The sequence below is a fragment of the Chiloscyllium plagiosum genome, chromosome 25 (assembly GCF_004010195.1).
Source record: "Chiloscyllium plagiosum isolate BGI_BamShark_2017 chromosome 25, ASM401019v2, whole genome shotgun sequence".
NCBI classification, from domain to species: domain Eukaryota; kingdom Metazoa; phylum Chordata; class Chondrichthyes; order Orectolobiformes; family Hemiscylliidae; genus Chiloscyllium; species Chiloscyllium plagiosum.
In genome coordinates this window covers 42,761,097-42,777,937 of record NC_057734.1, presented here as the reverse complement: position 1 = coordinate 42,777,937, position 16,841 = coordinate 42,761,097, and the positions used below count along the sequence as shown (strand labels likewise).

Genomic DNA, 16,841 nt, shown 5'->3' with positions numbered 1-16,841 from the left:
ATCTCCCTTGATCATGTTTACTATTTGTTGTGTGCTATGGGATGTTCAATTGTAATATATTACCCACATTCACCACATGTTAATTCTGTTTTTTAGAATGAAGTTGTGTATTTATAGTAAGATCTGTATTATTGTTCTAACTTTACATAGTAAAGTTTTGTTATTTGTTCAAAATCATGGAATCTTGTGGATTTATTCTTTTAGTAAGTTCCCTGGATCCCAGCTACTCTCTGCTTTAAAAATAAAGGCTGCTGGTCCCTAACCAGTTCGTGGCAAAGTTGATGATCTGATGTTGGATCACAGCCATTCGTGCCTATAAATTACTGATTACATTTTTGTTCTTGTATGCTTTGATCCGAACAATAACACTTGGAATACCAGCTACTGTTTAGATCATTTTATCTACTTGCTTTATTATATTACTTCCTCGCATGTTTTTTTTTGTTCTTTCTTACATCTCTAAAGCAGACTGAGGTTGATCTGCTCTTGGACCATCACTACCTTTCCCTTTCCCAACTTGTTGATCCTTCTCCACTCGTAGTTCCTTTCTCCTGAACATGGCACCATTTTGATATCATTGTGACTCTGTTCTGACTGTCTCAGATCGCAGCACTCACCCAGGAGCGAGATGACTTGAGGGCCCGTCTACAACCACTGGATAGCAGTTTGTCCTTCCAGGAGCCTCGAGATTCGGACAGGAAGCTCAGGAACACAAAGAATGACTCACTGACAGAGCAGCAGAGCACCAGATTCTGGATGAAACAGCTGCAACATGTAGGGGAACTTTCTAGAAGAGTGGAAAGAGCTGGGTAGAAAAGAACATGAGTGACGGGGAGGGGGGGAGGATGCTTGGGGTGGAAAGCCAAGGGGGAATAACACAATATCAGAGCAAGGGGGGGGGGGGGGGCAGCACGGGAGGGTGGGAGACCCAAACAAGTAGAGTTAAAGGGAAGCAGCAGAGCCAAGTGTAAGTACAACAGCAGGGCAAAATGCAACACCAGTTTAAGCAATCTACACCTACATAGTTCCTACTTTGTAATGGAAAATATTAGCTACATGTGAAGAGGCCAGTGAGTCTGCTGCATGCAAATCCTCAATTTCTTGTAGTGGTCCAAGGAGAACTTTATTTTGTACCTGATTTGGAGTTGCTAGACTTGATAATGAAGAGATATAGCTGATGGTTGGAATGTCAATGTTGTCTATCCCAGTCCTGGCATTTAGCAGCATCTCCCTGAATTTCTGCTCTCTCTCCTCTCCTTCCTTTCTCCTTTCCAGCAACTCGAAGAGTCTGAGGTGAGATTGGAGCAGAGGACAGCCAAGATCACTCAGTTACTGGAGAAAAATGACAGCCTGGAATCACAGGTCAGGGAACTGAAGAGGATTCTGAAGGTTGAGGTGCGCATAGACTCCTTCAGATGATATCTGTAAATCTGAATTAATGCTGGTGTCTCCCTCACATGAGAGTGACACCCACTATTTACCAATCTCCTCTCTTTGTTAGTGTGTGTTTCTGTTTGTATTCTTGAGGACACTGAGTCCAAACCAGCGATTATCCTAATGCAGATCAATACAGACTTGATATATTGTGGCCTCCTCGAGTCCATAATTGGCCTTGACATAATGCTCTGTGTGTTTCTAGATTTATATTCACTGTGGGACACCTCAGAGCAGGCATTCAATGTTGGCCTGTGTCTTCAACTGCTGTTCACTGAGAAGGTGTCAGGAGGAGCCAGGGCTACCGTAGCAAACCATAAAATCCCCATAGATGGCTCCACACCAACCCTCCAAAAGGCATCCCTTCCAGACCCAGCCCCCATCCTATCCCTGTAACCCTGCATTTCCCATGACTAACCCATCTACTTTGCGCATTCCTGAACACTATGGGCAATTAAACATGGCCAATTCACCTAATCTGCATATCTTTGGACTGTGGGAGAAAACCGGAGCATCCAGAGGAAACCCAAGCAGACACGGGGAGAATGTGCACACTCCACATAGACAGTCACCTGAGGCAGGAATTGTACCCAGGAGTCTCTGGCACTGTGAGGCAGCACTGAGCCACGCTGCCAACTTGATAGGACCAAGACTGGACAGCGAGCTTCTCAAACCCACTCCACCATATAATTAGATCAGGGCTGGTCTGTACTACATCTATCCATGTAGATTCTACATCCTTTGGTATACTTACCCAAATCTTAAGTCAGTTTTGTTAGGCCTAATTGCCCCCCAGAATCAGCAACATTTTGGGATGGGTAATTCCAGATTTCTGTGGACAACGTATGATCTGGTTTGTTATAAAATGTCTATCTCCTCCTCCTTGAAACCCCCAAGAGGACATGGTTTGCTGTATCAATCTGTCAAATACTCTGATACTTTCAAGGCCTTCAGAAAATATCTGCCCCCACCACCAATTTTCTATATTCAAATGATAATGCTGGAATGTATATATCTCCCCACTGAAGCCGCATGACTGATGGTTTGTATCAAAACGCTCAGTATTGTTGTTGCCTCTATTCAGTTGTCAAGTCAATAGACAGTAGACGATAGATGCAACAGTAGGCCATTTGGCCCTTCGAGCCAGCGCCACAATTCATTATGATCATGGCTGATCATCCACAATCAGCATCCTGTTCCTGCCTTATCCCCATAATCCTTGATTCCGTTATCTCTAAGAGCTCTATCCATCGCTTTCTTGAAAATATCCAGAGACTTGGCCTCCACTGCCTTCTGGGGCAGAGCATTCCATATAGTTCCTCAGATGCTGCCTGAACTGCTGTGCTCTTCCAGCACCATTGATCCAGAAGCATTCCATATATCCCCCACTCTCTGGGTGAAGAAGTATCTCCTCATCTCTGTTCTAAATGGCCCAACCCTTATTTTTAAACTATCTCCTCTGGTTCTGGACTCACCCATCAGCGGAAACATGCTTCCTGCCTCCACAGTGTCCAATCCATTAATAATTTTATATGTCTCAATCACATCCTCTCTCATCCTTCTAAACTCAAGTGTATACAAGCCCAGCTTCAATCTTTCAGCATATGATAGTCCCACCATTCCGGGAGTTGACCTCATGAACTTACGCTGCACTCCCTCAATAGCCAGAATGTCCTTCTCAAATTTGGAGACCAAAACTGCACACAATATCCAGGTGCGGTCTCACCAGGGCCCTGTACAACTGCAGAAGGACCTCTTTGCTCCTATACTCAATTCCTCTTGTTATGAAGGCCAGCACGCCATTAGCTTTCTTCACTGCCTGCTGTACCTGCATGTTTGCTCTCATTGACTGGTGTATAAGAACACCCAGATCTCGCTGTACTTCCCCTTTACCTAACTTGATTCCATTTAGATAGTAATTTGCCCTCCTGTTCTTGCCACCAAAGTGGATAACCACACATTTATCCACATTGAACTACATCTGCCATGCATCTGTCCACTCACCTAGCCTGTCCAAGTCACCTTATATTCTCATAACATCCTCCTCACATTTCACCCTGCCACCCAGCTTTGTGTCATCAGCAAATTTGCAAATATTACTTTTAATGCCTTCATCTATATCATTAGCCTTTGGTCATGAACTCCCATAGACTGTTTAATGTAAAATTCTAACCATGGAGCTGCTATAGAGGCTGATCCAGTTTCAAAAGATTGAGCTGGAGGAAAGGCAGGAATAACTGATGTTCTGCAGGTGAATAGAAGATAACACAAGATATTAAATATAGTGCTAAGGTTAATCTGGAGCGTCACTTTGAGTTATACTGGGATCAAGGAGGTAAGGGCTACAGCTTTCATGAGGAAAATTTGAAACTGAAAATATGGACAACATGCAGAATAATCTTCCAGCTAGACTAATGAGTTGGAATCGTTTTGGAGAGATTTTTGGATCACACCGGGTGGACTGAGTGGCCCCCATGACTTGTTTTTATCTTGTGATAGGAAGCAAAGACTTGTGTGTCATCACTGAATTGAGTTAAAACTCTCAACACCAGGTTGTAGTCCAACAGGTTTAATTCAAAACACTAGCTTTCGAAGTGCTGCTCATTCATCAGGTGGTTGTCAAGTGGATGAAGGAGCAGTGCTCTGACAGCTAGTGCTTTCAATTAAACCTGTTGGACTATACCCTGGTGTTGTGTGATTTTTAACTTTGTACACCCCAGTCCAACACTAGCATCTCCAAATCATTACTGAATTGATGTCACTGAAACCCCCCACTATCAGCATCCTGGGGTCACCATGGATCAGAAATTGAATTGGACCAGCCATATGTACAAATTAGTACAGCAGCAGGTCAGAGGCTAGAAACTCTTTTGTGCAACTCTCCTCCTAACTCCTCAGAGTCACAGTCAGGAGTGTAATGGAATACTGACCCTTTGCCTAAATGAGTGCAGTGCCAACAACACTCAAAAAGATTGAGAAAGTCCAGGGCAAAGCAGCCTAATTAATTGGTACCAACAGTAGCAGCAATGTGTACCACCTACACGATTTGCTGCAGTGAATTTCTTCATCGACAACACCTTCCAAAGCTTCACCATTACCACCTAGAAAGACAAGATTAATGAAGGTATGGGAGCACCATCATTTCCAAGTTCCCCTCCAAGCCACATTCCATGTTGACTTAAAACAATATTGCCTCCAACATTGCTGATTCAACATCCTGGAATTTGCTTCCTAACAAGTCTGCGAGTGTAACCATCCCCTATGTACTGCAGCAGTTCAAGAAAACAACTCTCCATCTTCTTCAGAGTAATTAGGTATGGGCAATCACAAACAACCTCCAGTGAATAGATTTTAGTACATGGTTTGTACCTTTCTTTAAGGTGGCTCTCAAGTAAAATATTGCTTAGGTTACAAGCCAAAATGAGGTCATGACTAACATTGCTCTTAGTGCAGTCCTTCCTGTTGTACTGAGGACACTGTTTCTCCTTCTCTTCGATTTTGATAGAGAACTACCCCGAACTCCAACAACTCAGTCTGTGTTCATAAACTTTTGTCACAGCTGACAGAACGTAACCTGAAGATCAGCGCCCTGGAGAAACTCCTCTCAGAGAAGGAGTTGGAGCAGTTGAGGCTGAGGGAGATGGTGATGGTATTGAGAGCAGAGAAAGAGGCCCAGCTCTCCGCCATAGAAACTTTAAGAGAGGAGCACGCACGACAGATCGCTATAAACGCTGTGGAAAAGCAATGGGAGCAGGTAATGTGATTGCATTAATGGTTCTGACGAGACTATCTGCTGAGTGTGCTGTGAACTTGTAACTGTGATGATACAGATTGTGTCATGCGTGATTGCTCGCTTGCATGTCATTTAAAAACACTCCTGCTCCATTCTGTTTTGCCATCAATTATTAATCTCTCAATATTCAATCTCTCAATTAAATTCTCATTGTCACAATATAAATGAGGTTCTGCCACTTATTTCGGTGGCTTAGCTGGATATTGAAGAGCCAGTGAAGATGAGCTGAGCTACTTCCTAGTCTTCACCAAAAGAACTGTAACCGGCAAGGGAAGGAATGGCCAGTATTGGGACTTTTTGTGTAGGATTGCAGCATGCTTTGCTCACATACCAGTAGGGACTGCAATTAAAAGTAATTTGTTCTTCAGGAAATATTTTGGGATTATTCTGCTAGCCATGGCAAGGTGCTTTATAAATGAAAGGCCTTTCCTTCCTTAAAGACGTCTGACTGTACCAAGAAGACCACGTCAAAGACCCACTGAGCTGAAGCATTTATGAAGTGTTGCACAGAATTCCTGAGAACCTTGCTCCAGAGTAAAACTTTTCGGAATTCATGCCCAAGGATTAGCATGGTGCTGAGGGCTAGTACAGTTCTCATCAATTGTGCGGGATATTCCCTTAGCCTCCCCATGTAAGTTGAGGAGCAACAGTGATAACTTATATTTTTCATGATTTGGAGATGCCGGTGTTGGACTGGGGTGTACAAAGTTAAAAATCACACACCATCAGGTTATAGTCCAACAAGTTTAATTGGAAGCACACTAGCTTTCGGAGCGATGCTCCTTCATCAGGTGATTGTCACAATCACCTGATGAAGGAGCGTCGCACCGAAAGTTGTGTGCTTCCAATTAGGCCTGTTGGACTTTAACCTGGTGGTGTGTGAATTTTAACTTTATATTTTTCATAGTGCCTTTAATGTAGGTTCTTCACAAGAGCATTATCTGGGAACCCCTGAAAAACCAGTGGAGAATAACTAAAAAAGCTGTAAGAGGGGACAAGATGAAATATGGGAGTAAGCTAGCTAGTAATATTAAAGAAGATTGTAAGAGTTTTTTGATATATATAAAGGTAAGAGAGAGCTAAGAGTGAACATTGGACTACTGGAAAACGAAGCTGGATAAGTATTAATAGGGAATGATTGAGAAAATGCATAGGTACTCCATTTGCACAGTGGAAGACACCAGCAACATACAAGACCTTCAAGAGAGTCAGGGGGAGAAGAGAAGGTGCTGGGGAAGTTGAAAGGCTTGAAGGTGAATGAATCACCCAGGCCTGATGGACCACACCCCATAGTTCTGAAGGAGATAACTGAGGAAATTCTGGAGGAATTGATGTGATCGTTCATGGATCACTGGAGTCAGAGAGTGTCCCAAAGGACTGGAACATGGCTAATGTTACACCCTCGTTTAAGAAGGGCAGGAGGCACAAGGCAGGAAATTATAGGCCGGTTAGCCTGACCATCATCATTGGTTAGATTTTAGAATCCTTTATTAAGGATAAGATTGTGGAATACTTGGAAATATGTGGTAAAAATAGGGTTGAGTCAGCACAGCTTCATCAAGGGGGGATCATATCTGAGAAATCTGTTAGAAATGAGACCATTTCTAATCACCATGGCGATTGCATTTATAACTGACTAAAACCAATGTGATTGTTTGGGAGGTTTGCTTGTGCTGTTGGCGAAGTTTGATACTAATTTGGCAGGGGGTGAGGCATAGAGTAGATGTAAAGTCAGGAGCAAGGTTCAATTGGATATAAAAGGAATATTAGTTAGAGAGGACATGGGCATGATAAGGCACATAAGAGGATCAGAAAGTGAAATTATATCTATTTTAATGAAAGGAGCCTGATTAGAAAGCAGATAAGCTTAGAGGGGCGACCGACGGGTGGAAATATAGTAATGTTGCAATCACTGAGACATGGTTGAAGGAATGGCGAGACTGATAGCTCAACATTCCAGCGTGTAGAGGCTTCAGGCATAATGAAGGAGAATGTAAGAGAGGTCGAAACAATCACTGCTATAATGAGAGAGGATATCTTAGAAAGCTCTTCAAATGAGGACATCTGGGTTGAGCTTAGAAATAAAAATGTGGTAATCACTTTGCTGGGATTATACTACAGGCCTCCCAACAGTCAGAGGGAGATACAGGAGCAGATATGAGAGGAATAAGGTTATAATTGTCAGGGATTTCAACTTTGTTAACATTATCTGGGATCACCTTGGGTGTGAAAGGATTAGACGAGGTGAGCTAAAAGTGTTTTCTGCCAGTACATGGATAGTCGTTTTAGAAATGGGACAGTGCTGGACCTAATTCTTGGGAATGAAGCCAGTCAAATTGTTGACATCAACCAGTGAACATTTTGGGACATTGACCATATCTCTGCAAGTTCCAATGTCAATATAGCAGGGGATGTGGATACTGCTATAGTTAAGTGTCTAAACTGGCAGAAGGCCAATTTCAATATCATTTTAGAGGATTGGATAAACATAGACCAGGGGTAGCTACTTACAAGTATGTCTACATTTGGAAGTTGGGAGCCTTTTAAAAAAGATAGTATTGTGAGAATGAAAGGCAAGGGCAGTTAGACCAGGGAACCCTGTGTGTCAAGGGTTATTGAGAGTTTGATAAAGAAAAAGAAGGATTATGTTAAGTATGGAGCTTCAAAAATTGGCGGGGGGGGGGGGGGTTGAGGGGGAGCAGTTCTTTAGAAGTACAGAGAGTGATTGGGAGGGGTGCTTACAAATGAAATTAGGAGGCCAAAGAGGAATCATAAACTATCTTTGACAGACAAGGAAACTCTCTTGTAATTTATTGGATATAGTTTATTAGCAAACAGCTACAGATCACTGAGATCTGTAACAAAGACATTGTCACAGAGACATTGAGAAGGACTAGACACTCAGTCTTCCCTCCTTTGAGAACCTGGACTGTTCATCCCTCAAATCCATATGATACCATCATAATGGGTGGTGCTTAAGGTACTCCACACTATTAACTCATTCAGACCTATACACAACAAAGTTTAGATTAGATTAGATTACTTACAGTGTGGAAACAGGCCCTTCGGCCCAACAAGTCCACACCGACCCGCCGAAGCGCAACCCACCCATACCCCTACATTTACCCCTTTAACGTAACACTACGGGCAATTTAGCATGGCCAATTCACCTGACCTGCACATCTTTTGTGACTGTGGGAGGAAACCGGAGCACCCGGAGGAAACCCACGCAGACACGGGGAGAATGTGCAAACTCCACACAGTCAGTCGCCTGAGTCGGGAATTGAACCCGGGTCTCTGGCGCTGTGAGGCAGCAGTGCTAACCACTGGGCCACCGTGCCATGTTTTGTTTTAATGGGGAAATACTGAATAAAAGCATGAAATATTTATAAATAACCTTCAGTTAGGTCTCACTCACTGTGGTTCAATAATGAAGCCAGTGAGGTGAAGGATTATTAAATGTATTTGTGGCTGATGGCTACTTTATTTTACCTAGAACAAGCATGAAGAAACTTTGATCCTGCAAGAACAGGACCAGGGTCAGGCAAAGTCGATGAAGAAACTGAGTGAGGAGCTGAAGCAGGAAGCAATGGAGTCGGTGAGGCACTTCTTTATTTAGTCCAATGCTTGTGCAATGAAGACCTTGTAGTGAGTGCCCAGAGGTAAAGAGTATCCTAGGATAAAGGACACACAGTGACTAACTGTTCTGAAGTGAGTGTTCAGTAGGGTAGGTCTTCAATTTTGCCACCTGGGTGAAAGGGAAACCTTCTGGAGCTTTCACATATACAACCAAAGCCGCCAGTAACAGGTATACCATCACCCCATCCACTTCTCACTACTGTGCTTCAGCAAGCCGTGTTTAATGTCATATAGTAACAGAGATGTACAGCACGGAAACAGACCCATCAGTCCAACTCGTCCATGCCGACCAGATATCCTAAATTACTCCAGAACCATTTGCCAGCACCTGGCCCATATCCCTCTAAACCCTTCCTATTCATTTACCCATCCAGATGCCTATTAAATGTTATAATTGTACCAGCCTCCACCATTTCCTCTGGCAGCTCATTCCATATATGCACTACCCTCTGTTACCCCTTAAGTCCCTTTTAAGTCTTTTCCCTCTCACCTCAAACCTATGCCCTCTAGTTCTGGACTCCCCCACCCCAGGGAAAACACTTTGTCTATTTACCTTATCCATGCCCCTCATGATTTTATAAACTTCCAAAAGGTCACGCCTCAGCCTCCGACGCTCCAGGGAAATTAGCCCCAGCCTGTTCAGCCTCTCCGCATAGCTCAAAATCTCAAACCCTGGCAACATCCTTGTCTTTTCTGAACCTTTTCAAGTTTCACAACATCTTTCCTATTAGCAGGGAGACCAGAGTTGGACGCAATATTCCAAAAGAGGTCTAAATCCATTTTCTATTTCTGCACATTTTGGTGCTTTAATTAATTTGACCTTCCTGTGCTAAAGGTGCCAGCTTTTACAGAGCTGCTGTTTCCAGAACACCCACGTCTCTTCATACCTCACCCAGGTAACCTTATTGAGCAGTCTGGCATTTTGTCCACGTGGAACTTCACCTTTGAATCTGACTTTATTTAACCAGTTCATTATTTTTCCCTCTTGACATTGCTTTTACATTTATACACATGAATGTGCATCTCCAGGTTCCAATTGCCTTAGATCTTGAAAACAAGAATTGGGAAGCAGATCTGAAAGAACAGCTCCAACAGCATGGTCCGTCTCTGGAAGAGGTGAATGGGAGAGCCATTAAACAGGCCAACGAAGACCTGGAGAAAGAAAGGAGAAACTCACTCGCCTTACAACACAAATTAGTTGAATTGCAGAAGGTTAGTACATAATTTAGCAGAACGAATTGGCCAGCATGCTAAAGATTAATTGATTTGTGCAAGGCTTGGATAGTCGATGTTTTAAAAACAAGAGGATTGAAGCGTTATGTTTATGAATAAGGCTAAGACATAGTTATGTTGCTTTTTCCTTAAAAATAGATGATGTCTGGGTCTAAGCATAATTCCAAAGGATAAGATTTTCTCTCTGTAAAAGAGCATCACTCATTGAAGGAAACAGAACATTTTCTTTCTTGAGACAACTTGCCCGATCTTCTCTAGAGGATGAGTAATTGCACAATGAAAATATTTTGTCTCTTAAGTGTCAATAAAGAAAGATTTACCATTTTTATAGTAGCCTCAAGGCTTCTGTTTATCTAAAATTGCTTTACAGCCAATTAAATCTGTGAGAAGTGTAGTCACTGATTTAACTTTGGAAGCATTAATGTTATTCTAGGATTTAGAAATAATTTTCTTTTGTGTGTGAAAATATTGTATCATCGACTTGTGATACTTCAGTGAAACACTCCCCTTATTGTCATTAAGGCTCCAAGAGCACATTATCAGATTCAAAGAGTCAGTGTGCAATAAAGGTTGTCATGGTAATCATGTCCTTAATTTTTAGCAGGCTTTTTAACACCGTGTATGTGCAAAATATGCCTGTAACGTTAGTTAAATATTACATTTTTTACGATGTCAGCAGACTACAGTGTGGGATCATTTATCTCTTTCACTAATTTCCGATTGTGAACTGTTCAGTGGAAGCTCAGGGACATGATTGGAGGTCTATTTTCCATTTCAAGCTAAATGATCAGAAGCAACCACCTTTTGGGCTACGACTGTTTAATTTTACACATCTCGATCCAGCCAAGGTCTCAACCTAAGGGGTGGAATCATGGGATGGTTATTGCAGAACAGAATGAGGTCATGTCCATATCTCAGTTGAAGCAACTCACCTCGTCCCATTGCAAAGAGTTGCTCTTTAGTAAACACCTGTGAATGCACCTTTTCCTTATCAGGCACCCAGCATCAACTTCAAGCATTCCTAGATCAGGTTAATGGCAATAACAACTTATATTAATGTAATGAAACATTACAGAATGCTTCATGGGTCATTACGAAGCAAGGTTTTACACTGACTCTCATAAGGGTGTAATTAGAAGAAAAGTAATAGATCTTAAGGAGAGTCTCAAAGGGAAAAGCAAAATCGAGGGTCAGGGATGCAAAGGGAGAGTATTCTAGAGATTGGAATGAAGCCAACTGAAGGTGCAGCCACCAATGCTGCAACAATTAAAACCGAGGATAGATTTAGTTTAGAGTTTTTGAAAAGATTTGTAGCTCAGGTTGTGGATGAGGTTGTAGATTTGTTTGCGGAGCTGATATGATTTTCTGCAGACATTTCATCATCTCATTGGGTGACATGGTCAGCGTGCCTCCGGTGAAACATCTATCCCGTCTGGTATTTATGTGTCTCTGTTTTCTGGTACTTCCGGTTTGTACCTGAGGAGCTTGAATACGGGATTCAATTTAATATGCTTTTTGATTGAGTTCCAGTTGCAGTACCAAGCTTCAAGGAATTCTCTGGCGTGTCTCTGTGCTAGGATGGTTACATGGTCCCAGTTGAATTTGTGTCCTTTGTTGTCTGTTTCGTTGGAATTGAGAGAGTGCTGGTCGTGTCTGGTAGTGGCGAGCTGATGTTTGTCCACTCATATGGTCAGTTTTCTTCCTGTTTATCCTATGTAGTGTTTTTCACAGTTCATGCAGGGTGTCTTGTAGATAACGTTTGTCCTGTTGGATATGGGTGTCAGGTGTTTAGGCTTTGGGAGGAGCTGGTGAAAAGTGTTTACTGGTTGTGGGCTACTAAGATTCCTAGCGGTCTGAGATTGTTTAATTGTTGCAAACTATTATTTGGGGAAGCCAGCAATGAGGGTGGAGCAATAGGAGATAAAACAACATTTGGTTACATGTAAAGAAGAAATCAAAGACTTCAGAAGGAGACCATACTATTGTTGAGCCAGTATCTAACCACTGCTCAGTGCAATTGATTTGATGCTAATTAAAACTAAAATCCTTCTGAGAAGGAATAACTTGTGGGTGCAAGAGAACTATAAATAGCTAAAGCAAGTGGCAATTTGGACATCAAGTATCCCGTGATGAACCTGATCAATATTTGGACACTGATATTGTGGTTTTATTGGCAGAGAATCCAGGAGCTGGAGGTCCACAGCCACTCCCTCCAGCATAAGACAGATCAGGCCATAAGTGATCTGAAGACTCAGATGACTGAAGAAAAAGAAAAGGAGATCCAACAGCTCAGGGAGGAGATTCAATTGGTATGGATTGGAGACTGTCAGCTTTAAGGAGAATGGTTAACCATAATCTGTCATTTGATCTCTGGTAAAGTTAAATCTGATTGATGGTAATGTTGTTATATTTCTTAGTATTAGTGACTCCAATCCCTAGTAATGTTGGATCTAATCAATGCTAATGGGTGTCTATCCAAAGTATTATTAGTCCTAAGCCCTGGTAAGGTTGAGTCTGATCCTTACTAGTATAATAGAAGGTAGTATGGCTCAATTATTCTCTCATTATTAATATTGTGCAAAACTGGTTAAGTTTCATATTTTCTTTGGGATTGCCCTGAGCTTCTCCCTTCTGTTGCGAGCCTAGGGAAAAGAAAAAGAAATGGAGAGAAATTCAAAGATGGAGGAGGAGCTGCATATCCTTTGGGCCAAGAACAATGAAGCTTCCCTCAAAGAGAAAGAAGCCAGAATGCAGGAGGAGCAGGCAGAGATGTCCTTTGTGTCTGAGATCAAGGTGGAATGTGAACGCATTCGAGTGTTAATACAGAGTACACAGATGCAAGCCCTGCAGAGAGTTATAAGCCCAGCCTGCAGTAAACTGAGGTAGGTCACTGACACCATCAATGGTTAACCCTAGTCAACTTATTCACTCACATTCCCATATCCATCTCATGTTGACTGCAGTAGTTCAAGAAAACCAGCTCACTGACGATTCCTGCAGGGAAATTATGGATGGACAACAAATCCTGCTTAGCCAGTGTCATCTACATCCTGTGAAGAATTTCAAGAAACTCTTTCCTAGCAATACTGACTCCATAGACCTAAAATACAGATTACAGAAATAACAACTTTGCAAATCCATCTGACCTTCCACCTTAAGTTTGACAAGAGATTTGATTTGATTTATTATTGTTACATGTACCTAAGTACAGTGAAAGGTTTTTAGTTTTGCCTGCTGTATAGGCAGATCATACCAAAAAGATCATAGTGGGATTGAACGGAGCAAGGAGTACAAAGTTATAGTTGCAAAGAAAGTGCAACAAAAAGCAAGATCAACATTAGATTTGAAATTTGAGAGGTCCATTCATACGTTTAATAACAGGGGGAAGAAGCTGTTCCTGAATCTGTTGGTAAGTGTGTTTAAGCTTTTGTATCTTCTGCCTGACAGAAGAGGTTGGAAAAGATAATAACGAGTGGGAGGGGTTTTTGATGATTTTAGCTGCCAGTGCAGTCGTGCAGTTCTTATACATGTCCATACCCCACAAGGATGGCCTTCAGGCCCTCAGCTTCTTCCCCTCCAACAGACCCATTCAGTCCCTCTCTACCTATACCCTCCTTTCCCCAATGATTTTCCGAGGCAGCAAGACGTATGGATGGAGTCAGTGGATGGAAGGTTGGCTTTTGTGATGGACTGGGTTGTGTTCACAACTCTCTGTAGTTTCTTATGGTCTAGGGCAGAGCAGTTGCCATACCAAGCGGGGATGATTGCGGATAGAATGCTTTCTACACTGCATCTGTACAAGTTGGTGAGGGTCCTTTAGAGACATGCTGAATTTCCTTTACCTCCTGAGGAAGAAGGGGTGCATTGTTGTGCCTGGGAGCGCTTCAATGCAATTTCTACATTAAAATGTTTTCTCTGTTACCTTCTGCCCAAACTGCTTCCTCACGTTGGTTGATCTCAATCCCCTATTGATTGGTATTAATTTAATTTTGCTTTATCCAATGCATTTATTTCCACTCTTTTCCTCTAAAATTCTAACTGATTTTTAAAATTTACTTTCTTTTCCTGCTCTGCTTCTATCTCAAAAAAAGCAACAATTGGCTGATAAATTAATTCTGAAGGGTGCTTTTTTTTCCCCAACGAATGTTAAAACCCCAATGTAATGATGACAGGTTGCATTGTAGGAACCACTGACAATGAACCAAAGAATCTGTGTAATGTCATAGATAGCTAAAACATGGAAAGTAAGTCCTAATTAATGTCAGCAGATTCTTCTCCTCGCCCACTTCCAGGAGAATCTTCAGTTCTTTTGGTAGCAGCTATTCTTCTGTTCCTTGCCTTGTTTCAACATCTTGGGTCTAATCAGTGCGAGCAAATGGCCACAGACCCTCATATGACAGGTTCACTGCACCAGAAGGGGATCTGCTCGAACGTCCATTCTGTGAAACCCACCTCCTTGTTATTTTGCAGGAGCCTGACACAAATGACATTAGGAGACGCTATTCATGCACTGTGCAGAGCCAGTGAGGATCTGCGCCAACTCGTGGTTGAGCTGCATCAGGAGCTAGAGAGCCAGCGCTTTATGGTACATCATCTCCAGGCGGACAAGGTACCACACACGTCAATGAGACCCATATTATGTAAGCTGCAGCGTGGAGCCCTGGATTCCTGCATAGAATGTTGCAAATTTGAGACATGGCCTTTATATCATTTAGACAAACTCAAGTGCCTGTGCAATTCAAGAGTTTGAGTTCACCCTTTTAAATATTTGCAGCAATAAACAAATGTGGATGTTTGGCCATTTTAAAATTGCTGCAATTTAAAGGTGATTGCTGGCATTAGCTGAAGGATAGCACTTGTGATTATGGTAGGGTTTTGGCTGTGCGTGAAATGGTTGATCATGAAACGCCAGCCTATTTTACGTCTCTTTCCTAACTTTTTTACTTCCATTGTCATGAGATATCAAACAGGGTGCCGGTTCAGTTTAGCATCTGTGCACAATATAAGGGGCTTGATGGGTGATCAGCATAACCATTGCAATATTTTTATTGTAATTGGAAGATTAGTCATGAACTGATTATACATTTCAGTCTGGAAGAAAGGCTTTGTCGTGTTTATGGTGCAGCAGTAGTGTCTTTACCTCTGAACCAGGAGAGTTGGGTTTAAATTCCAACTGTTCCAGAGGTGTGTAATTACATCTTTGAACAGATTAATTAAAAAAGATTTGTTTTAAAAAAAGGGGTGAGAATTATGTCTTGTTTAAGACATTAGTTGGACGAAGACTGGAACCTTCTGATTGCTGGTCATGATATCGCTATCCTTAAAAGAAGATGCAACAGAGCCAGAAATGGAGAGGGACAGTTTAAGGGCAAAAGCACATGTTGACTTTTAACAGAAACAATCTGAGTATTTTGTTTCATCTGTGTGACTTGCAATCGAGTGACAGGGTGATAGTCCTGTCACTCGATTGCCCACATGCTGGAATTTTTGTTACTTTTTTCCAATTGAGAGGATTTCAGGGGGAAAAGTATTATACTTTTTGAAGTGTATGCAAAAAGGTTTGTATTTATTTAGTGGCTTCCACCTGAGGATATCTCAAAACAACTTGTGAGTTAATTACTCTTCAAACAGGATCTCAATTAAAATACAGGAAACTTGGGGAGACAGTGGTGCGGTAATAATACCATTTCACTTGTAATCCAGAGACCCTGGCTGATATACATGGGCGACAGATAAATATAAAGCTGGTCTCAATAATGGTGACCATGCCACTGTTAGCAACTGCCATAAAACCCATCTGGTTCTTTAATGCCCTTTAAGGAAGGAAATCTGTCATCCTTAGCTGGTCTGGCCTACACATGACTCCAGACCTGCAGCAATGTGGGTGACTCTTAGCTGGCCTGTGGAATGCCCTAGGAAGCCATTCATCTCAAGAGCAATTGGGGATAGTCAATGAACCAATTTAGATATAAGTCTCTCATAAGCAGCAATGTGATAATAACCCAGATAATCTGTTTTTCAGTGATATTTGTTGATGGAATTCAGCTGGGCAGGGCACTGGGAATCTCTCCTCTGCTCATTTCGTAATACTAGTATGGGGTGGCATGGTGACTCACAGCGCCAGGGACCCAGGTTCAATTCCAGCCTCAGGCGACTGTCTGTGTGGAGTTTGCACATTCTCCCCGTGTCTGTGTGGGTTTCCTCCCACAGCCCAAAGATGCACAGGTTAGATGAATTGGCCATGCTAAATTGCCCATAGTGTTAGGTGGATCATTCAGAGCGAAATGGGTCTGGGTAGGTTACTCTTCAGAGGGTCGGTGTGGACTGGTTGGCTGAAGGATGTTTCCACACTGTAGAGGATCTAATCTAATCTAGTATAGGACGTTTTGTGCCTATGCAAACAAGAGGGGCGTTGATTTAACAGCTCATCTGAAAGTCAAGACATCACTCACAGAAGTTAAAAGCACTGAAACCTCCTTATCAGCAGCTGTCACTGAGGACATGTGTTCTTTATAAGGGAGTCCCAGTCCTGAAAAACTCCTTTTACCAGGAACAGGACAGGTTTTTAAGACCGGTCATACCATCTGTATATTCATGGTTCTATTCTGCAGATCTCCTTATTGCAAACCCAACTTTCTATTTTTTTGCTATTTTGAATGAGAGACTAAATAGTAGCAACTATTCACTGAAGTATGGTGATACTTTCAGTGCCCACAAGATCAGGCTGACCCTGAAGATTCCA

At 42.2% G+C, this 16,841-nt stretch overlaps 1 protein-coding gene across 1 annotated transcript in view; it reads left to right on the top strand.

The window, feature by feature from the left end:
* si:ch211-102c2.8 overlaps positions 1-16,841 on the top strand; it is a 122,711-nt gene that overhangs the window by 91,790 nt on the left and 14,080 nt on the right. The window contains exons 10-17 of the mRNA XM_043715994.1: positions 604-774; positions 1,276-1,395; positions 4,994-5,188; positions 8,724-8,825; positions 9,896-10,078; positions 12,277-12,408; positions 12,746-12,981; positions 14,570-14,708. Of these exons, the coding sequence (XP_043571929.1) occupies positions 604-774; positions 1,276-1,395; positions 4,994-5,188; positions 8,724-8,825; positions 9,896-10,078; positions 12,277-12,408; positions 12,746-12,981; positions 14,570-14,708 (1,278 nt within the window). The remainder of the gene's footprint in view (positions 1-603; positions 775-1,275; positions 1,396-4,993; positions 5,189-8,723; positions 8,826-9,895; positions 10,079-12,276; positions 12,409-12,745; positions 12,982-14,569; positions 14,709-16,841) is intronic.